Source organism: Hyperolius riggenbachi, chromosome 2 (assembly GCF_040937935.1).
Source record: "Hyperolius riggenbachi isolate aHypRig1 chromosome 2, aHypRig1.pri, whole genome shotgun sequence".
Classification (NCBI taxonomy): domain Eukaryota; kingdom Metazoa; phylum Chordata; class Amphibia; order Anura; family Hyperoliidae; genus Hyperolius; species Hyperolius riggenbachi.
The window spans coordinates 6122875-6145736 of record NC_090647.1 but is presented as its reverse complement, the minus strand read 5'-3'; the positions used below and the strand labels follow the sequence as shown (position 1 = coordinate 6145736).

The 22862-nt window shown below is 47.2% G+C and overlaps 1 protein-coding gene across 1 annotated transcript; it reads left to right on the top strand.

The window, feature by feature from the left end:
• Nucleotides 1-2184: 2184 nt before the first annotated feature.
• LOC137542131 (uromodulin-like) lies at nt 2185-22828 on the top strand. Its single transcript, XM_068263820.1, has 4 exons — nt 2185-2308; nt 6517-7243; nt 17463-17671; nt 22755-22828. Exons 1-4 carry the CDS (start codon nt 2185-2187, stop codon nt 22826-22828), a joined length of 1134 nt encoding a protein of 377 aa, XP_068119921.1.
• The last annotated feature ends 34 nt before the right edge of the window (nt 22829-22862 follow it).

Below are 22862 nucleotides of genomic sequence, written 5' to 3'. Positions count from 1 at the left end.
TCAGTAGGTTGTACCGGTACTAAGCACAGTTCAGGAAGGGCTCTGCGGTAAGGCTGAATGTGCAGTTAGGTTGGTCTTCACCGGAGCTCAGCTACAGCGCGTCCTACTTCATCGCCATCTTGGCCACGCCCCTTATTTTCATTTTTGATTTTGATTTTTTTTATTTTTATAATTCATTCATTATTTCCATAATCTTGTTGTGGATTTTATATAACTTTAGAAGCCAACTGAAATTAAAACTGATACTGAAGTACCTTCACTCTTTTGGATATATAGTGATTTTCACTTTTTTGGGATATACAGTGATTTCATTGAATAAAAAAAAATAAGTCCAGCGCCTCTCTGTAAAGATTTTAAATGATAAAGGTACTAATGCCAGTTATGCTGCATGCGTGCATAAGGTGCACATGGTGCTAGCGTGTCCTGCAGTACACAAGTAACATAATGCGCATTACCCTGGCAACACACTCATTACCTGGGTATCGCAGGTTGTACTAATTGCGCACTGCACATAACTGGCATAAGTAGCAGTAACACTGCAGTGCACAGGCAAGACAACACAGCATACCCAGCAATTCAAACTGCCAAACAAAATGGCGGACTTAAAGGGAATGTCCAAGCAAAATAAAAAAAATGAGTTTCACTTACCTGGGGCTTCTACCAGCCCCATGCAGCCATCCTGTGCCCTCGTAGTCGCTCACTGCTGCTCCAGTCCCCCGCTGGCAGCTTGCCGACCTGGGAGGTCGGCGGGACGCATTGCGTACATTTTTACGCATTCCTGCTAGGGCAGGAACATTAACACATACATTTTTACGCATTACTGGTTCAATGCGTACATTTTCACGCATTGAACCAGTAATGTGTAAAAATGTATGTGCTAATGTTCCTGCCCTAGCAGGAATGCGTAAAAATGTACGCAATGCGTCCCGCCAACCTCCCAGGTCGGCAAGCTGCCAGCGGGGGACTGGAGCAGCAGTGAGCGACTACGAGGGCACAGGATGGCTGCCTGGGGCTGGTAGAAGCCCAAGGTAAGTGAAACTCCGTTTTTTATTTTGCTTGAACCTTCCCTTTAAGTAGTTCTCCAAAAATACGCCAGTGTTCTTGGATTAATCCAGCGCACCGGAATTGTCTGTTTGGCAGTTTATATTGCTGTGTGTTATGCGTTGCTGCAAGTGTAAGCTTTGGCTGCAAGGGTTAATACTGGTTTGCATTTGATTTGGCCACACCCCTTTGTACCGCCATTTACCCTATTTATTGTCTGTGTGGGATAAGCACAGCAGCCTTGTTCTTCTGAATGCTTCTGGAAGCCCTACCAGCCAGGCTCCAAGCTGCAGCTCTCCTCTCCTTATCCCACCACAGCCCATAATAATTACAGCCATGTGAGCGAGTTTGTAGCTCTAGCTCTTCTGAATGCTTCTGGAAGCCGTACCAGCCAGGCTCCAAGCTGCAGCTCTCCTCCAAGCTGCAGCTCTCCTCTCCTTATCCCACCACAGCCCATAATTACAACCATGTGAGCCAGTTTGTAGCTCTAGCTCTTCTGAATGGTTCTGGAAGCCCTACCAGCCAGACTCCAAGCTGCAGCTCTCCTCTCCTTATCCCACCACAGCCCATAATTACAACCATGTGAGCAAGTTTGTACCTCACGTATTTTGTAGGATGGCTGGTTGGATGCATTTGTGTTCCCCTAAATGTCACGTTGTATGCATGAACTGTCTAGTTGCATGCTGGTATAACTGGGCCAATCCTAAGGAGGGAATCTCGATTATTCTAGTGCTTGGCTTAACTGAAGAATGCTGAAGCAGATCTAAAGAACTAAGAGCTCTTATTTTGTTTGGCAGTTATTGTTGTGTTGGAAGCTTTGAGCGCTGGATTTCTCAGTCACAATCATCATTGCCTGATCAGATGGGACATCTTACAGCTCTTGTGTTTCTCTTGGCCAGTATAAGAGGCTATGGGGGATGGGGTGGGGGGGCCGGGGAGGGGGGGGGGAGTTGGAAGAATAAGCAAAAAAAAAAACAAATCTAATCAATTTCTTATTTTTTCTCTCTTCCAGGTGTCACCCAATGTAAGTATGTCACTATTTCTGTTCTTGTAGAAACAAATGATGATAATCATTATTATTATTAGATGATTGATGATGATGATTGATGATAAGCTTGTAAGTGGGATGGTATGTGGGGAATAATGAGGAAATATGCAGAGGGAATAACCTGTGTGGAGCATTATATGACTGGAGGGACAGCGGTGGAATCAGGACACAGAGACCAGACCAGGAAGGCTCTATTAGATGCAGAACCTTCTGTATTAGGTAAGTATGTCAGTCTTCTTTTTCTTGCTTCAGAGTTCCTTTAAGGTTTTCCGTACAACACACCAAGGACCATCAGAAGCAATAGCTGCATTGGGTATCGGGATACAGAGACCAGGGATGGGCTCAAATTTGAATTTGGATGAATCTGGATGGTTGCTATCCGGATTTCACCCAGTTACCTGTGCGGAGTGGGCGGGGGGGGGGGGGGGTCAAGCTTACCTATCTGACGTCTTCTTCAGTCCCTCCATCGGCGCCTCCCACAATGTGGTCCACGCGCGTCACGTGACTATACACTTCCTCCTTCAACCCGGAAGGAGGAAGTGTTTGTAATCACGTGACCGCTGCTTGGACCGCATCACGGGAGGTGCCAGGGACGGACCGAAAAAGACGTCAGATAGGTAAGCTTGACCCCCCGCCCACCCCGCACAGGTAACTGGGTGAAATCCGGATAGAAACTATCCGGATTCACCCAAATGTAAATTTGAGCCCATCCCTGACAGAGACCTTAGATGCGGTGCCATCAGGTGAGGAGGAGGTACCACTGGTGCAAATTTAAGGACTCTACTGGGAAATTAAAAAAAGAAAATGCTCACAGTGTGTACTGGAAATGGCTCTTAGCTAACAGGACAGGTCTTACCTGGTCTTCGTAGCTGTGCAGGTGATAGGACAGCCAGTAGTCACATGTGTCCTACTTCAGGCGGGGGACTGGGCACATGATGATAACTGGCATCAGGAGGGGGTTCGGTGAGGAGGTTAAGAGCAGGAGCGAGGCAGCCTTCCCCCGGGGCATAACACATGCTGATAACTGGCATCAGGTGGGGGATCAGTGAGGGGGTAAGAGCACGAGCGAGGCAGCCTTCCCCGGGGCATAACACATGCTGATAACTGGCAGCAGGTGGGAGATCAGTGAGGGGGTAAGAGCAGGAGTGAGGCAGACTTCCCTGGGGCATAACACATGCTGATAACTGGCATCAGGTGGGGGATCAGTGAGGGGGTAAGAGCAGGAGCGAGGCAGCCTTCCCCGGGGCATAACACATGCTGATAACTGGCAGCAGGTGGGAGATCAGTGAGGGGGTAAGAGCAGGAGTGAGGCAGACTTCCCTGGGGCATAACACATGCTGATAACTGGCATCAGGTGGGAGATCAGTGAGGGGGTAAGAGGAGGAGCGAGGCAGCCTTCCCCCAGGCTATAACACATTCTGATAACTGGCATCAGGTGGAAGATCAGTGAGGGAGGTAAGAGCAGGAGCGAGGCAGCCTTCCCCGGGGCATAACACATGCTGATAACTGGCAGCAGGTGGGAGATCAGTGAGAGGGGTAAGAGCAGGAGCGAGGCAGCCTTCCCTGGGGCATAACACATTCTGATAACTGGCAGCAGGTGGGGGATCAGTGAGGGGGGTAAGAGCAGGAGCGAGGCAGCCTTCCCCGGGGCATAACACATGCTGATAACTGGCATCAGGTGGGAGATCAGTGAGGGGGGTAAGAGCAGGAGCGAGGCAGCCTTCCCCCAGGCTATAACACATTCTGATAACTGGCATCAGGTGGAAGATCAGTGAGGGGGGTAAGAGCAGGAGCGAGGCAGCCTTCCCCGGGGCATAACACATGCTGATAACTGGCAGCAGGTGGGAGATCAGTGAGGGGGGTAAGAGCAGGAGCGAGGCAGCCTTCCCCGGGGCATAACACATGCTGATAACTGGCATCAGGTGGGAGATCAGTGAGGGGGGTAAGAGCAGGAGCGAGGCAGCCTTCCCCCAGGCTATAACACATTCTGATAACTGGCATCAGGTGGAAGATCAGTGAGGGAGGTAAGAGCAGGAGCGAGGAAGCCTTCCCCGGGGCATAACACATGCTGATAACTGGCAGCAGGTGGGGGATCAGTGAGGGGGGTAAGAGCAGGAGCGAGGCAGCCTTCCCCGGGGCATAACACATGCTGATAACTGGCAGCAGGTGGGAGATCAGTGAGGGGGGTAAGAGAAGGAGTGAGGCAGCCTTCCCCGGGGCATAACACATGCTAATAACTGGCATCAGGTGGGAGATCAGTGAGGGGGGTAAGAGCAGGAGCAAGGCAGCCTTTCCGGGGCATAACACATGCTGATAACTGGCAGCAGGTTGGAGATCAGCGAGGTCTGGAATGTGCTGGAGCAGGTGCGCCTCTAGCCATTTTTTCCCTTGAGGCGAGAAAACCTGTTACCCCCCCAGTCCCCCCCATGGTGGCCCCTCATGAGAATAATTGTAATGCGGCAATCTTTTACCAGAAAATAGTGTGCACCTGTAAAAAAAAAAGCCTTTACTAACCTGCAGAAGACTCCTCTCACCGCATGCAGCTCCCCCGATCATCTTCCTGCAACCAGATGCTGCGAAAGTCCTGCGCTGACAGACAGAGAGCAAGGCTACGGGAAGATGGTGCCTGTAGCCCTGTACTGGAAACACAAATAGTCTCCAGTACAGGATTTTGGATGCCATCTTTCCATCCCAGGCAACCTGCACAGGGGCGTCGGCCTGGTGGACCACGCGCCATTGTGCAGGAGTGAGGCAGCCATCCACCCATGGGCATAACACATGCCGATTATTGTAAGTGGGTGGGAAGTCTATGAGATCAGGAATGTTCAGGAGCGAGGCAGCCATCCACCTGCGGGTGTAACACATGCTTTAGACCAGCCTGCAGCTGCCGCGCTCCACTCCTCTGTCTCTCTCTGTCTTCATCTTTCAAAAATCATGCAGCTCTATCCATTCCCGGCTCCTCCATACTTCTTACCTAATGGTGTCCTTAAACCATGTGACACGTGTGTGCTGCTGGGTCAGCATGTGTTATGCCCGCGGGTGGATGGCTGACTCACTCCTGCGCATTCTGGACCTCACTGATCTCCTACCCGCTGCCAATTATCGGCATGTGTTAGGCCCGTGGGTGGATGGCTGACTCGCTCCTGCACATTCCAGGCCTTGCTGATCTTGCACCTGCCACCAGTTCTTGCCATGTATGCCCACAGTGGGATAGCTGTCTCACTCCTGCTCATACCACCCCTCGCTAATCTCCCACCTGCTGCCAGTTCTAGGGGTTGCAGGTTAGAATTGCAGTTGGAGGGAGACGGAGGAGGAGAGAAGAACACCGGCTGGTAAATGTATATTCGCACTATAAGATGCAACAAATTCTCCCTTCCCTTACAACAGTTCTAAGAACAAGTGCGTCGAAGAATACGGTAAATAGTTTCCTGGTTTGTTCATTGCTTCCAATGAAAAACCGAAAGTGACGTGATGTATGGGCGGAAATGATGCATTTGGGTCACTATATAGGCGGAAGCAGGACGCTCGCAGCTAAATTGCAGAAATCCGATTAAAGTGCAGAAAACCGCTCAAAATGTGAAAGAAGCATCTGCAAATTTGCCATTAAGTGATGTCCATGTGTCTTGAGGTCAGAAGACACTTCCGTCCCCTACTAAAGAACTTAACCTCTGCTGATGGATTCAGCATATGAAGCACACAGGGCTGCCGCTGCCATTGAGGCCCCAGAGCCCAAGACCCCGTCCACTTCACGGTCCCCCACTCTGCCAGACCCTCCAGGTGGTCTCCCACTGACTGCTCCCCATGGCCCCCGCATGTTCTGTAACTGACCTGCATTGTAATAACTCATCTCTCCTAGGAGCTGTTCTGTTCCGCTCTCCATCTTCAGCCAGGCTGCCTGCGTCTTCTCCATTGCATGCATGTTATGTGTAAAAACCACGTGTCGGGCATACAGAAGAGGCAGGTAGGGTGACTGAAGACAGAGATTGGGGCGGAGCAGCTGCCAGGAGAGATGAGACATTACAGAACAGCTCAGCTACGGAACATGCGGGGGCCATGGGGAGCAGTCAGCGGGAGACCAGTCAGACCACCAGGGGGGTCCGGCACAGCGGGTCCACAGAGCTGACTTGCTTGGCAGGGGCAGAGGGGCCTCCAAGTTACTTTTGCTCAGGGGCCCCAGCGTGGCTTACACCGGCCCTTGAGCACAATGTTTCCACTATATATCTCAATGTGGACATGACTTGCACATTTAATTCAATGTTTTGAGAGGATTTCCACACTTTAAGCAGATTTAATTCAATTTATAAGACCTAATTCAAATTATAGATGACTAATATTTATAGCTATTGATTGGATCCATTGTGTTATTACTGAAATGTATTCATTTTATTTTCTATCATGTAAAGGAGGTTAATGTCTTTTTTGAACAGATGCCAAATCCTGCAGTGATTGCAACTCTACAACAACCGCCAACTGTGCTGCCAAGTCAGGCTACGTGTCGTGTTCCTGCAAGCCTGGATATGTGGGCGACGGTTGGAACTGCACAATCATGGAGTTCTGTGACACCAGTCCATGCTGTCCTGATGGCTACAGCTGGGATAATAAGCAAAAGCTATGTGTGGACATCGATGAGTGTGCCAGCCCTACACTGAATAAGTGTTCTCCAACAGACACCTGTGTCAACCAAAACGGCACCTACTTGTGTAATAGAAACAGGAATGCCCCATGTGGCAGATCAGAAGACAGCCACTGCACCAGTGAACATGACTGTCTGAGGATCAGTGGGGAAACTCAGTGTGCGGATCCTTGTTATAACTACCAGCAGGTCAATGGAGCCAACCGGCTGGCCAACATCTCCTCTACCGGAAGATTCCCCACTGACCGCAACCTCTTTGGTTGGTACCGTTATGTTGGCACTGGATCCAGCCTGAAGGAAGGGTGTGTGGGACCTCTGAAGTGTGGATCCCTGGAACCATACACTCTAGGAGGAAGCCACCCAAAGATTGGAGATGGGATCCAGATGGTGCCTCTGCTGATTAACAGTGTGGCCTCCGGATGTTACAATGGGCCAAATATTTCAGTAAAAGCCTGTCCTGGGGGACATTACGTCTACAAATTCTGTGGATCCCTCAAATTTGATGTTTACTGCACAGGTGAGTCATTGTACTGTACAGGTCAGTCACTGTACTGCACAGGTGAGTCACTATGCTGCACAGTTGAGTCACTGTACTGTACAGGTGAGTCACTATATTGTACATAGCAAGGAAATGAACAGCACTACTTAAAAACAGGCAAGTGCCTACCTGCAAAAGAGTGCAAGCCCCACTTGTGGGATATAATACACAGAGAGCATACACATGACCTGTCTACCACTGGAGGATGTTGGTTTCCTGTAACAGCTTGCATACAACCTATTAAGTACTCGTCCCTCCCACTGCGTAGAAGTCAATCCTCCATGGGAGGGGCCTAACACTAACTAAATCCTAACCTATGTATATGCATAGCCTGGGTGCGGCTAATCAAGTAGAATCGAAAATTGAAAATTGCACAAAAGGTGGATCAGCGCAACACCAGGCCGCCTCCAAATGGTCTCCATCAGAGATGCGCTGAGCCCCTCCAGGAACTACAAACACACCTTGAACCCAAACAGAAGCTCTGCATATACACCAAAAGCATGGCTGTTAAGTGGGAGCAGCTGACCAAAAACGAATTAAATTAATACATAGCAAGGAAATGAACAGCGCTACTTAAAAACAGGCAAGTGCCTACCTGCAAAAGAGTGCAAGCCCCACTTGTGGGATATAATACACACCGAGCATACACAAGTGGGGCTTGCACTCTTTTGCAGGTAGGCACTTGCCTGTTTTTAAGTAGCGCTGTTCATTTCCTTGCTATGTACTAATTTAATTCGTTTTTGGTCAGCTGCTCCCACTTAACAGCCATGCTTTTGGTGTATATGCAGAGCTTCTGTTTGGGTTCAAGGTGCGTTTGTAGTTCCTGGGGGGGCTCAGCGCATCTCTGATGGAGGCCATTCGGAGGCGGCCTGGTGTTGCGCTGATCCACCATTTGCACTATACTGTACAGGTGAGTCACTATACTGTACAGGTGAGTCACTATACTGCACAGGTGAGTCACTATACTGCACAGGTGAGTCACTATACTGTACAAGCAAGTCACTATACAGCACAGGTGAGTCATTGTACTGCACAGATGAGTCACTATACTGCACAGGTGAGTCACTATACTGCACAGGTGAGTCACTATACTGCACAGGTGAGTCACTATACTGCACAGGTGAGTCATTGTACTGCACAGATGAGTCACTATACTGCACAGGTGAGTCACTATACTGCACAGGTGAGTCACTATACTGCACAGGTGAGTCACTATACTGCACAGGTGAGTCATTGTACTGCACAGATGAGTCACTATACTGCACAGGTGAGTCACTATACTGCACAGGTGAGTCACTGTACTGCACAGGTGAGTCATTGTACTGCACAGATGAGTCACTATACTGCACAGGTGAGTCACTATACTGCACAGGTGAGTCACTATACTGTACAGGTGAGTCATTGTACTGCACAGATGAGTCACTATACTGCACAGGTGAGTCACTATACTGCACAGGTGAGTCACTGTACTGCTGCATCACCACAACATCACCCGCGTCGCCTTGTGCTCCCTCATGCATTTCACAATGTTGTTGCTCCACAGGACCTCTGACCTCTTGAGAAACTTAGAACATCCTATTATCATTGAGATTGTTTACAGTAAATGAATTATATGCTAAAGGTGGATGACAAAAATATTCTTACTACCGCTTGCATTGAATTTTAGGAAAATCAGAGAAAATATAATTTGCTTAATAATTTGGAATGTGGTGTAAATAATCCGCATAATTTTGACATTTCTGCATAGAAAACATGAACCTTTCAGTTTCTGAGAGTTTTATTGCTCCAATTTGATCTATTTGCATATTTTTGGTTGAGAAATGCTGAAAATTATATATATTTTTTTTTTTTTTATGAATATTTTCTCTAAAAAACAAAAACCAAGTAAATTACAAATATAATTAAATGGTATCAAAAGAAAGCCCCATTTGTTATGAAAAAAAAAAAAAAACAAGACTGAGGCTGGTTGCACACCTAATAATTGCAGCACCACAGTAATCAGCCGTCATATGACCCTGTGCCACAGTGCGGCGTCATATTCATAGGCCCGCCCCCAACTCAGTGACGTACCCCTTGCTGGACAGGAAGTATGTCACTGGGATACCCATCAGTCTGTGTGTCGCACCGCGTTCCCGACCTGCACACATACTGCATCGCCCATTGACTTTGTGTCATCATTGCGGCAATTTGGATACTTCTGGCGCATCCTGTCCAGGGCCGGCGCTACCATAGAGGCAAAGGAGGCAATTGCCCCAGGGCCCCAGAGCTTGTAGGGGCCCCCAGTGGCTACAAGAGGAAAACAATTTTTTTCAAATCGGCCTTATAGTTTTTGAGAAAATCGATTTTTCAGTTTCAAAGGAAAAAAAAATACACATTTAAATACCTGCCGACTTTAATGGTTAATACAAAATCCACCTTAAATGCTAGAAACTCTAAATTTGCAGGATATGTTAAGGAGATCATTGGGAATAAGAGGAAAAAACTATTTTTCAAAAAGAACTTATAGTTTTTGAGAAAATCAATTTTAAAATTTCGAAGGAAAAAAGTATACTTTTAAATGCGGTAAATGTCACTTTTAGTAGCAAACCTAACAGTAGTGTAATTTTACATGTATCAATAGAAAGAGCAATAAATTTCCTGACGGGGCTTCCAGGGGGTCCATACTAGTGTTGGGCGAACAGTGTTCGCCACTGTTCGGGTTCTGCAGAACATCACCCTGTTCGGGTGATGTTCGAGTTCGGCCGAACACCTGACGGTGCTCGGCCAAACCGTTCGGCCATATGGCCGAACTAAGAGCGCATGGCCGAACGTTCCCCGAACGTTCGGCTAGCGCTGTGATTGGCCGAACGGGTCACGTGGTTCGGACCCGAACGCGCTCTGATTGGCCGAACTGTCACGTGGTTCGGGTAAATAAATACCCGAACCACGTCATATCTCCGCCATTTGTCTGTGGGTTTAGCTTTGGGTAGGCAGGCAGGGTAGTTCGCGCTCCAGCCACGCTAGCCAGGGTCCCCCCCAGTCATTGTGTGTCGCTGCTGGGAATAGTAGTACACCGCTCGCTCAGCATTCTGTTTACTGCCACTCTGTGTACCTCGCTCAGCCACACTATATAGCATTCTGTTTACTGCCACTCTGTGTCTGCTGGGAATAGTAGTACACCGCTTGCACAGCCACACTATATAGCATTCTGTTTACTGCCACTCTGTGTACCTCGCTCAGCCACACTATATAGCATTCTGTTTACTGCCACTCTGTGTCTGCTGGGAATAGTGGTACACCGCTCGCTCAGCCACACTATATAGCATTCTGTTCACTGTTCTGTGTCTGCTTGGAATAGTGGTACACCGCTCGTTCAGCCACACTATATAGCATTCTGTGTACTGTTCTGTGTCTGCTGGGAACAGTAGTACACCGCTCGTTCAGCCACACTATATAGCATTCTGTGTACTGTTCTGTGTCTGCTGGGAACAGTAGTACACCGCTCGCTCAGCCACACTATATAGCATTCTGTTCACTGTTCTGTGTCTGCTGGGAATAGTGGTACACCGCTCGCTCAGCCACACTATATAGCATTCTGTTCACTGTTCTGTGTCTGCTGGGAATAGTGGTACACCGCTCGCTCAGCCACACTATATAGCATTCTGTTTACTGTTCTGTGTCTGCTGGGAATAGTGGTACACCGCTCGCTCATCCACACTATATAGCATTCTGTTCACTGTTCTGTGTCTGCTGGGAATAGTGGTACACCGCTCGCTCAGCCACACTATATAGCATTCTGTTCACTGTTCTGTGTCTGCTGGGAATAGTGGTACACCGCTCGCTCAGCCACACTATATAGCATTCTGTTTACTGCCACTCTGTGTACCTCGCTCAGCCACACTATATAGCATTCTGTTTACTGCCACTCTGTGTCTGCTGGGAATAGTGGTACACCGCTCGCTCAGCCACACTATATAGCATTCTGTTCACTGTTCTGTGTCTGCTTGGAATAGTGGTACACCGCTCGCTCAGCCACACTATATAGCATTCTGTTTACTGTTCTGTGTCTGCTGGGAATAGTGGTACACCGCTCGCTCAGCCACACTATATAGCATTCTGTTCACTGTTCTGTGTCTGCTGGGAATAGTGGTACACCGCTCGCTCAGCCACACTATATAGCATTCTGTTTACTGTTCTGTGTCTGCTGGGAACAGTAGTACACCGCTCGCTCAGCCAGAGTATATAGCATTGTGTTTACTGCCACTCTGTGTACACCGCTCAGCCAGACTATATACCATTGTTTACTGACACTCTGTGTACACCACTCAGCCACACTATATACCATTGTTTACTGACACTCTGTGTACACCGCTCAGCCAGACTATATACCATTGTTTACTGCCACTCTGATTCTGCTGGGAACAGTAGTACACCGCTCGCTCAGCCAGACTATATACCATTGTTTACTGACACTCTGTGTACACCGCTCAGCCAGACTATATACCATTGTTTACTGACACTCTGTGTACACCACTCAGCCACACTATATACCATTGTTTACTGACACTCTGTGTACACCGCTCAGCCAGACTATATACCATTGTTTACTGCCACTCTGATTCTGCTGGGAACAGTAGTACACCGCTCGCTCAGCCAGACTATATACCATTGTTTACTGACACTATATAGCAGACTATATAGCATTGTGTGTACACCGCTCAGCCAGACTATATACCATTGTTTACTGACACTCTGTGTACACCGCTCAGCCAGACTATATACCATTGTTTACTGCCACTCTGATTCTGCTGGGAACAGTAGTACACCGCTCGCTCAGCCAGACTATATACCATTGTTTACTGACACTCTGTGTACACCGCTCAGCCAGACTATATACCATTGTTTACTGACACTATATAGCAGACTATATAGCATTGTGTGTACACCGCTCAGCCAGACTATATACCATTGTTTACTGACACTCTGTGTACACCGCTCAGCCAGACTATATACCATTGTTTACTGCCACTCTGATTCTGCTGGGAACAGTAGTACACCGCTCGCTCAGCCAGACTATATACCATTGTTTACTGACACTCTATGTACACCGCTCAGCCAGACTATATACCATTGTTTACTGCCACTCTGATTCTGCTGGGAACAGTAGTACACCGCTCGCTCAGCCAGACTATATACCATTGTTTACTGACACTCTATGTACACCGCTCAGCCAGACTATATACCATTGTTTACTGCCACTCTGATTCTGCTGGGAACAGTAGTACACCGCTCGCTCAGCCAGACTATATAGCATTGTGTTTACTGCCACTCTGTGTACACCGCTCAGCCACACTATATAGCATTGCGTACTCTGCCAGTCAGTGTGTATATTGCTGGGATCAGTAATACTCCACTCACCGTCAACCACTATATGAGCTCAACATGAGTTCCCCAGAGACCTCCGCTGTGAGCAGCACTCCCAACAACAGCAACAGCCAACGCCCCACGCAAGCTATAACATCCACCCCAGCAGCCAGTGGTCAGCAGCAGCCCTCCCCGGAGGAGAACGTTGTGTCCATCAGTCCGTCGCCAGAGCGATTAATGAGGGCTGCCATTGAGGAGATGATGGGGCCTGATGTGGAGGAGGAGGTCTGGCTCAGGCCAGCATCCCAAGTTAATGTTGAGGACGATGAGGGGTCTGTGTCTGGGGATGTTGGGGTGGCAGAGGTGGTGGGTGGGTCAGACTCAGGAGAAGAGTTGTATGATGAGGATGATGATCGGGACCATCTGTATGTGCCTCAGAGTCCGACCCCGGAAAACATGTTGTATCGTGTGTTTAGGTACTAAAATCTGCGTTCCCTCCCAGTAGTGTTGGGCGAACAGTGTTTGCCACTGTTCGGGTTCTGCAGAACATCACCCTGTTCGGGGTGACTATATAGCAGACTATATAGCATTGTGTTTAATGCCACTCTGTGTACACGGCTCAGCCACACTATATAGCATTGTGTTTACTTCCACTCTGTGTCTGCTGGGAACAGTAGTACACCGCTCACCCGCCACTGTATAGCATTGTGCTCTGTGTCACTGCTGACAATAGTGGTACACCGCTCACCCACCACTGTATAGCATTTCTGTACTGCCACTGTACTGCTGCCAGTCAGCGTGTACTTTAAGGATAAGTGAAATGAGGAAGAAATCCGGTGAAAGAGGGAGGGGCAAGGGAAGAGGTGTTTCCCCTGACGGTTCACGTACAGGCCACAGGGGAGCACCCAAGAAAACCCACTCAATACTGCCCATGTTGTCCAGGACAACAACCCTCACAGATCCAAAAGAACAGGACCAGATAATTACTTGGATGACCTCTCAAGCGTCCAGCAGTGGGTTAAGCAGCACCAGCACATCACGCACGAGGTCCGAGTCCTCAGCCAGTTAAAGTCTGGGCTTTCTTTGAAGACTGCACTGAGGATGTTACCATGGCGATTTGCAAGGTGTGCAAGACCCGCCTGAGCAGGGGGAAAAGTATTAACAACCTCTCCACCACCAGCATGAGCCGCCACATTCTATCCAAACATCCCACTCTGTGGGCAAACGCGGCAGGACAGGGTACCACCAGCAACACTGCCTCCCTTGGGTTCACCAGACTCACCACCAGACCCGCCTCAGCAGCAGCAGTAGCCCAGCCATTGCGTGGTTCACAACATTCACAAACATCAGACGATGCTGACACTGTCACTTTCCGGACTAGTGCTCTTGAGGTCTCCCAGTGTTCATCAAACACAACAACCAACAGCCCTTCGGTGTGCAGCGCTACGGTTGAGTTGTCTGTTTCTGAGATGTTTGAGCACAAGAGGAAATTGCCAGCAAATGACCCCCGGGCCGTGGCAGTAACAGCCAGCCAGCATAGCCAAGCTTCTGGCCTGCGAAATGCTGCCATATCGAGTGGTGGAGACAAACAGCTTCAAGGGCATGATGTCAGTGGCCATCCCACGTTACGTGGTTCCCAGCCGCTACCACTTTGCGCGCTCTGCAGTGCCTGAGTTGCATGAGCACGTGGTCAGCTAAATAACCCGAAGCTTGAAGAATGCCGTTGCCTGCAAGGTTCACCTCACCACTGACACCTGGACGAGTGCGTTCGGCCAGGGTCGATACATCTCCCTTACCGCGCACTGGGTGAACCTTGTGGAGCCTGGCAGCGATTCCTCACCTGCTACGGCGCGGGTGTTGCCCACGCCGCAAACAGCTGGATAACAACAGCAGCACCTACCTCTCTGACTCCTTCTCCTCCAACGCATCTCAAAGCTGTACCTCATCCGGAAATGCTAACCCAGCACCAGCAGCAGTAGGATCGTGGAAGCAGTGCAGCACAGCTGTTGGCATGCGTCAGCAAGCGTTGCTGAAGCTGATCTGCCTTGGGGATAAGCAGCACACAGGGGAGGAAATTTGGAGGGGAATAAAGGAACAGACGGATTTGTGGCTGGCACCGCTGGACCTGAAACCGGGCATGAAGCTAGACACCTGGCACGAACTGGCAATGTACGCAATAGAGGTGCTGGCTTGCCCGGCAGCCAGCGTTATGTCGGAACGCTGTTTCAGTGCTGCCGGAGGCATCATCACAGATCGGCGTATCCGCCTCTCCACAGAAAATGCAGACCGTCTGACTCAAATTAAAATGAATCAATCCTGGATTGGAAACGACTACGCAACACTCCTGGACCCCAACCAAGTAACATGACCGATGAACATCTGGGATGGTTTAGCGTTTCCGGTCCCTGTTTATTGAACCTCTCATCTGTATTACATTTATGACTGCATGGCGGCAAAAAGCATTGCTGCTATATCCGCACGCTTTTTGTCCTCATGCAAGGCCTGGGTTGTTGTGTCTCACAAAGCGTGGCCTTCTCCTCCTGCGCCTCCTCCTGTTCCATCACGTGTGCTGCTGCTGCTGCTGGGTTACCGTTGCCGCGTGGTCCCTGTTTATTGAACCTCTTATCTTTATTACATTTATGACTACATGGCGGTACAAAGCATGCTATCCGCACGCTTTTTGTCCTCATGCAAGGCCTGGGTTGTTGTGTCTCACAAAGCGTGGCCTTCTCCTCCTGCGCCTCCTCCTGTTCCATCACGTGTGCTGCTGCTGCTGCTGCTGGGTTACCGTTGCCGCGTGGTCCCTGTTTATTGAACCTCTTATCTTTATTACATTTATGACTACATGGCGGTACAAAGCATGCTATCCGCACGCTTTTTGTCCTCATGCAAGGCCTGGGTTGTTGTGTCTCACAAAGCGTGGCCTTCTCCTCCTGCGCCTCCTCCTGTTCCATCACGTGTGCTGCTGCTGCTGCTGCTGCTGCTGGGTTACCGTTGCCGCGTGGTCCCTGTTTATTGAACCTCTTATCTTTATTACATTTATGACTACATGGCGGTACAAAGCATGCTATCCGCACGCTTTTTGTCCTCATGCAAGGCCTGGGTTGTTGTGTCTCACAAAGCGTGGCCTTCTCCTCCTGCGCCTCCTCCTGTTCCATCACGTGTGCTGCTGCTGCTGCTGGGTTACCGTTGCCGCGTGGTCACTGTTTATTGAACCTCTTATCTTTATTACATTTATGACTACATGGCGGTACAAAGCATGCTATCCGCACGCTTTTTGTCCTCATGCAAGGCCTGGGTTGTTGTGTCTCACAAAGCGTGGCCTTCTCCTCCTGCGCCTCCTCCTGTTCCATCACGTGTGCTGCTGCTGCTGCTGCTGCTGGGTTAGCGTTGCCGCGTGGTCCCTGTTTATTGAACCTCTTATCTTTATTACATTTATGACTACATGGCGGTACAAAGCATGCTATCCGCACGCTTTTTGTCCTCATGCAAGGCCTGGGTTGTTGTGTCTCACAAAGCGTGGCCTTCTCCTCCTGCGCCTCCTCCTGTTCCATCACGTGTGCTGCTGCTGGGTTAGCGTTGCCGCGTGGTCCCTGTTTATTGAACCACTTATCTTTATTACATTTATGACTGCATGGTGGTACAAAGCATGCTATCCGCACGCTTCTTGTCCTCATGCAAGGCCTGGGTTGTTGTGTCTCAAAGCGTGGCCTTCTCCTCCTGCGCCACCCTCCTCCTGTTCCATCACGTGTGCTGCTGCTGGGTTAGCATTACCGGTCCCTTTTCCTGGAACCTCTTATATGTATTACATTTATGACTGCATGCCGACAAAAAGCATGTTACCTGTGCAAAGAAAACAGACATTTCCCGCATTTAAAAGACAGTTTTCCCTTTGAAACTTTAAAATCGATTTTCTCAAAAACTATAAGCTCTTTTTGCTAAATTTTTTTTTCCTCTTGTACCCACTCCCAAGGTGCACATACCCTGTAAATTTGGGGTATGTAGCATATAAGGAGGCTTTACAAAGCACAAAAGTTCGGGTCCCCATTGACTTCCATTATGTTCGGAGTTCGGGTCGAACACCCGAACATCGCGGCCATGTTCGGCCTGTTCGGCCCGAACCCGAACATCTAGATGTTCGCCCAACACTAGTCCATACGCAGCCGCAGCGCTTTGGCCAGGGATCGCTATACAGCCGCAATATGGCTGTATGAAGATCCCTGGCATTTTTTCCTATTTTCAAATTATTTTTTTATGTTTAGAGTGTCGGAATTAAAAAAAAAAAATTATGTGGGGTCCCCCCTCCTGAAACTTTTTAACCCCTTGTCCCCCATGCAGGCTGGGGTGGCCAGAATGTGGAGCTCCGATCGATTGGGGCTTCACACCCTGACTATACCAGCTGCAAAAAAGGTCCCTTAATGCCGATTTTTGTTCCGGGCTATCTGTTGGGGGAGGGGCCCCAGGTTTATTTTGCCCTGGGGCCCCATTGTTGCTTAAACCGGCCCTGATCCTGTCACATTGCGGGAAGTGCGCAAGTCTCACGGCGGGAATGTGGTGGGTGAAGAGTAATGCAGGGTGACGCAGCGTGCAAGTGTGCAAAGGGCCGAAATGAAATTGCCAGAGATCTTTCAACTCAAGTAGAGGCATTGCAGAAGTTTGAAAATTGTCTCAGTCTTTAAGAATTTTTCATAATTATTTTTTTCAGATCCTGTTATTAACATCTTGACTACAAGTACAAGTACAAGAAGACTCCCTGTGGTATCTACAGCTACTCCAACAACAACTAGCACAACTACAACACCAACCACAACACCAACCACTACAACAACCACTCCAACTACAACACCAACCACTACAAGAACAACCACTCCAACTACAACAACTACCACAACACCAACCACAACACCAACCACTACAACAACCACTACAACAACCACTCCAACTACAACACCAACCACTCCAACTACAACAACTACCACAACACCAACCACTACAACAACCACTCCAACTACAACTTCTACAACTACAAGCACAACCACAAAAGCTGATGAAGACACATGCACAAAATGTAAGTCTGGAACCAGTACAGCTAATAATACACAACACACAAATCTCACCAGTTATCTCACCTTGTTGTTCCCTCAACTAATAAAGGTGGCCAAACATCAGGCGACTTGGTGGCCGATCGACCATCAAATTTTGATTATTATACTTATAAAAATAATAATTCGGGCCAAATTTGGTTGCATTAATTGATAAGAAACGCTACAAGATCTCAGGCCATGGCAGTTGGTTGGGTGCACGGTGTTAACGGCAAGTGATATCAGAATGAGAGAAGACACTCCCGGCGCTGGTTATGTATGTATAAATGTGTATGTACATGTATATGTATGTGCATTTATACATTACCTGTCCTGTGTCATGCTGCCCACCCTCTCCCGAATCCGCTGCTGTCCGTTACATCTCCTATACATGCTGGCAGCGTATAAGACATACATACACACTTATACATAGGGGAATAGCGGCAAGGTGGTGAAAGTGATAGGAGCGGCGGGCTCCCTTGATTCCTGAGAGATTACATGCTGAAATTGATCGAGTATTGGCCTGCAGTGTATGGGCAGCTGACAAATCAATCTCTAATCAGATTCAATCAGACAGAGATTTGTCTGTTAGTTGAATCTGCCCATTATCACTAGATGTATGGCTACCTTAAAGGAATCATTGGGCTATTTATCCTACCCCCGATCTACTTACTTGGGGCGTCTTCTAGCCCCTTGCAGCTGCAATGTCCCACGCCACAGCTCCGCTCTCAGCCACCGGGCAGTTCAGTGTAAAGCTGCTGTAACCTGATCTTACTGCGCTCACATGTTTACTAAGCAAGCTAGATATGACAGTGCAGTTTCTAGGAGAAGGGAGGAAATGACATTAGAATTGGCTTCAGTAAGAGGGAGCCAAGATGGCAAATGCCAGGAACAGAATTATCTTTATTTACTATATAAAATTTGCAGAAATAAAAACATGAACAGTACAAAACATCTATTATGTTAGATAAGTAGTTATCTACTTATATATGTGTTTTTTTCCTGGCATGGTATGGCTGTCCCTGTTGCTTTCATGTAAAAATGCTGTGTGCAGGTACTGCACAGCAATTATAATGGTACTAAAAAAACAAATATTAAAGGGCGCTGCTATCAATATAACTCACACAATCTACACGATATGAAGTCTAATATATGTACACTTCCTCCTGCTGCCCTTCCCTCAGGATCTGGGATATCCGCTTCCAAACAACCGAATATAAAATCTATAGACAGTGGCGCTGGACTTATTTTGTTTTTATTCAATAAAATCACTGTGTATCCAAAAGAGTGAAGGTACTTCAGTATCAGTTTTAACCACTTTACCCCCACGCGTACGAATTTCTCCATCCCTTTTTCCATCCTTTAACCCCCAGGGACGGAGAAATCCGTACTTTCTGCACTCCCGCTGCTGCCCGCGCTCCCGCTCGCTCTAGCGCGCACTCCCGCTTGTAAACACGCCGCCGGCTGCTCGCCCGGAGATCAATGAATGGTAAAATCCATTCCCGTTCGTTGATCCTTAGATCAACGAACGGGAATGGATTTTCCCTTTCATTGATCTCCGGGCGAGCGGCCGGCGGCGTGTTTACGAGCGGGAGTGCACGCTAGAGCGAGCGGGAGCGCGGGCAGCAGCGGGAGCGCGGAGAGTATTTCTCCGTCCCCGCAATGATCCGCTGCTTCTCCGCTAAACAGCGCAATCATTGTGAAAAAAAACCCGTTCCCAGCCTCCTAGTACTTCCTCCAAGCGTCCAGAAGGACGCTTGGAGGTTGCATTAAACAAAAAGTTACTGTTTCCATCTTATGGCCAAATAGTAAAACTACACCCTAAAGCATTTTTCACATACAAATACATTACTTATACAAAACAAATTAACTCATTACCTCCCACACTCCCCAATTTTTTTTTTTTTTTTTGTAATTAAAAAAAATTTAAAAAATGTACAATTAAAAAAAATACATAAATAGTTACCTTAGGGACTAAACTTTTTAAATATTTATGTCAAGAGGGTATAACACTGTTACTTTATAAACTATGGGCTTGTAATTAGGGATGGACGCAAAACTGAAAAAAATGCACCTTTATTTCCAAATAAAATATTGGCGCCAAACATTGTGATAGGGACATAATTTAAACGGTTTTATAACTGGGACAAATGGGCAAATACATTTCATGGGTTTTAATTACAGTAGCATGCTTTATTTAAAAACTATAATGGCCGAAAACTGAAAAATAATGCATTTTTTCCCACATTTTTCCTATTTTACCATTAAAACATATTTAGAATAAAATAATTCTTGGCATAATGTCCCACCTAAAGAAAGCCTAATTGGTGGTGGAAAAAACAAGATATAGTTCATTTAATTGTGATAAGTAATGATAAAGTTATAGACGAATGAATGGAAGGAGTGCTGAAAGGTGAAAATTGCTCTGGTGCTCAAGGTGTAAAACCCCTCAGTGGTGAAGTGGTTAATATCAGTTGGCTTCTAAAGTCATAAAAACATCAAAATAATGAATAAATTATAAAAAGAAAAAAATAAAATAAAAATGAAATTAAAATGAAAATAAGAGTCAAATCGATAACACCAGTTAAGCACCAGGGCATTAAAAGAATGTTTGTATGACCCCGCAATCCTTAGCAGCAATATTGTTACCAGTTTGTTGACATATCACAATATGCCCATAAACTCATACAACCACCATACACACTACTCACACCGGAGCCACCTGATTCCCTTCAGTGAGCGTTCACTGCCCAGTATGAGCTTCTGATACGTCCGGAACTTATAGTCCTGCAAGATTTGAATGACTCACAAATCTAGCAGCTTTGTAGGGTAAACCTTCTGATGCGGTCCCCCACCGGCGGCCTTGCACCTCGTTCCCGATTCATCGTCCGTAGACAGTCATCCTCCGTGCCGCGGCTGCTGTACGCATAAACCTCACAGTCATTAACCGGCTGGATTCGCCAGGGAGATATGACTTCCGGGCAAGTTGCTCTCTGGGAGTGATGTCACTTCCCCATGGACTCCCTGCGTTCCACTCACAGCCGCTTGTCTCCAGGCCTGTGTATGTTGGCTGTGGGGTGCACAATTGGATGAGAGTTGGTGGGAACAACTATACTCTTTGTTCGGGTGCCTCTAGATCGACATGTTTTGATGGCTATTCAACCATCCTTCTCAGGATCAAATCACCAGATTGCTTCCACTTCCTGCCTTAAATACTTATTGGAACTGCAGAGCATTCCTACTCTCCTCCTCTTAAAGGGGAACACACTTTTTCACTTTTGCCTCAACATTGCCCCATATACATCTCAAAGGAATATGTCTAATCATTGTTGGTCTTCTCTCCCTTATTATGTCAGTTATTTGTCTATATATTAGTTGTTATAAAGGTCTCTTTACTTTAGTTTCCAGCATAGCTCAAAACACTTTTTTCCTCTTTTCACTCTATGTTTGCATCTATTCTAACCATACAAAAAACTCTCTTCTTCCCACTCTACTTATTTCAATAGCATATCTCCTCAAGCTGACCCCTTCTTTCTCATGACAGCAGCTCCTTCTGGGGAAACAGGTGGTTCTTCAATCAGGTGGCTCCCATTCACTCTATCTCAGAAAGCCGAACATCTCCCACTCTACATTTAAACCTCTCGGCACCATGGTGTTCAAATTAAAGATCCATTGGCATACTTTTCTGGACATCTTTGCTATGTAGTCCCCACCACTTGGATCTCTCTGGATTATTTCAAGGCCAAAATATATTACATGTTCTATTTTACATTCCTGGTATAAAGGAAACGTAAAATGTTTAGAAAGAGGGCGTTCCTCCCAAACCTTGAGGATGTTGTTCAGATGTTCACCTATCCTCCAGCTTAATTCCCTTTTGGTACGTCCCACGTATTTTATGCCACATGGGCATACAAGGCAGTAAATAACACCCTTTGTGTCACAAGTAATCAGCTCTTTAATTCTATATGTCTCACTCCCTCCACCCACTTCAGTTAATTGCTATAACCTCTAGTTGTATTACAATTATGACACCTCCCACATCTAACAAACCCACCTCCTGCTCTTCTTTGGGTCATCCCTCCCCCATTGACTGCTGTAGCCACCTTAAATCCAATAATACTAGACTTTCTGTGGATAAAGGATGGATATTCTGGGAGTATCTCCCTCAGTATCTTATTCCCTTGTACAATCCCCCAGTGTTTTCTAATAATTGCCTTTACTTGTCCCACCTGGGGATTATATCTCAAGTTTCATCTCATCGAGAAATCTCCCCCTTCCTTCTTCACTCTCTTCTCCAAAAGATCCCTCGGTTCCACCTTTTCTACTTCTAGTTTGGCTTTTTCTATAATATCTTCTCTATATCCCTTCTCTCTGAATGTTCAGACATTACTTCTACTTCCTTTCTATACTCCACCACCTCGGTACAGTCCCGTTTTAACCTCATGAACTGGTCCTTTGGGACATTATCCAGCCATGCTGGTAAATGGCACCTACAGGCCAGGGTATAACCGTTAGTCACCGGATGAGGACGTTTATGCAATATAGAGTTTTGTGAGACTCAGATACCACAAAGTTAGATCACAGTTGGACTACCCCCACTGAAGGGAATCAGGTGGCTCTGGTGTGGTTTTGATTCACAAAAGCTTGATAACTCAGTTATCATGCCTAAAAGCTAACTAACTAAAGTGCTAAGTAGTTTTCATGTGCTAACTAGGGTGCCAAGTAGTTTGCACATGCAAACAAGTATGCTAAGTAGTTTGCATGTGCTAACTACTTAGCATCCTAGTTTGCACGTGCAAAGTCTTGAAATCAATGGAGATTTGCCAGCACAGTAAACTAGAGTATGTTAATGTAATTATGAATGGTGGTTACATTAACATGGGCTCGATTGGCTAAAGCATGATAACTCAGTTATCAGGTGTAAAGGCTTTGCACATGCTAACTTGAGTGTAAAGGCTCTGCACGTGCTAACTTGAGTGTAAAGGCTTTGCACGTGCTAACTTGAGTGTAGTTGGGAGAATAAGCAAAAAAAACGAATCTAATCAATTTCTTATTTTTTCTCTCTTCCAGGTGTCACCCAATGTAAGTATGTCACTATTTCTGTTCTTGTAGAAACAAATGATGATAATCATTATTATTATTAGATGATTGATGATTGGTGATAAGCTTGTAAGTGGG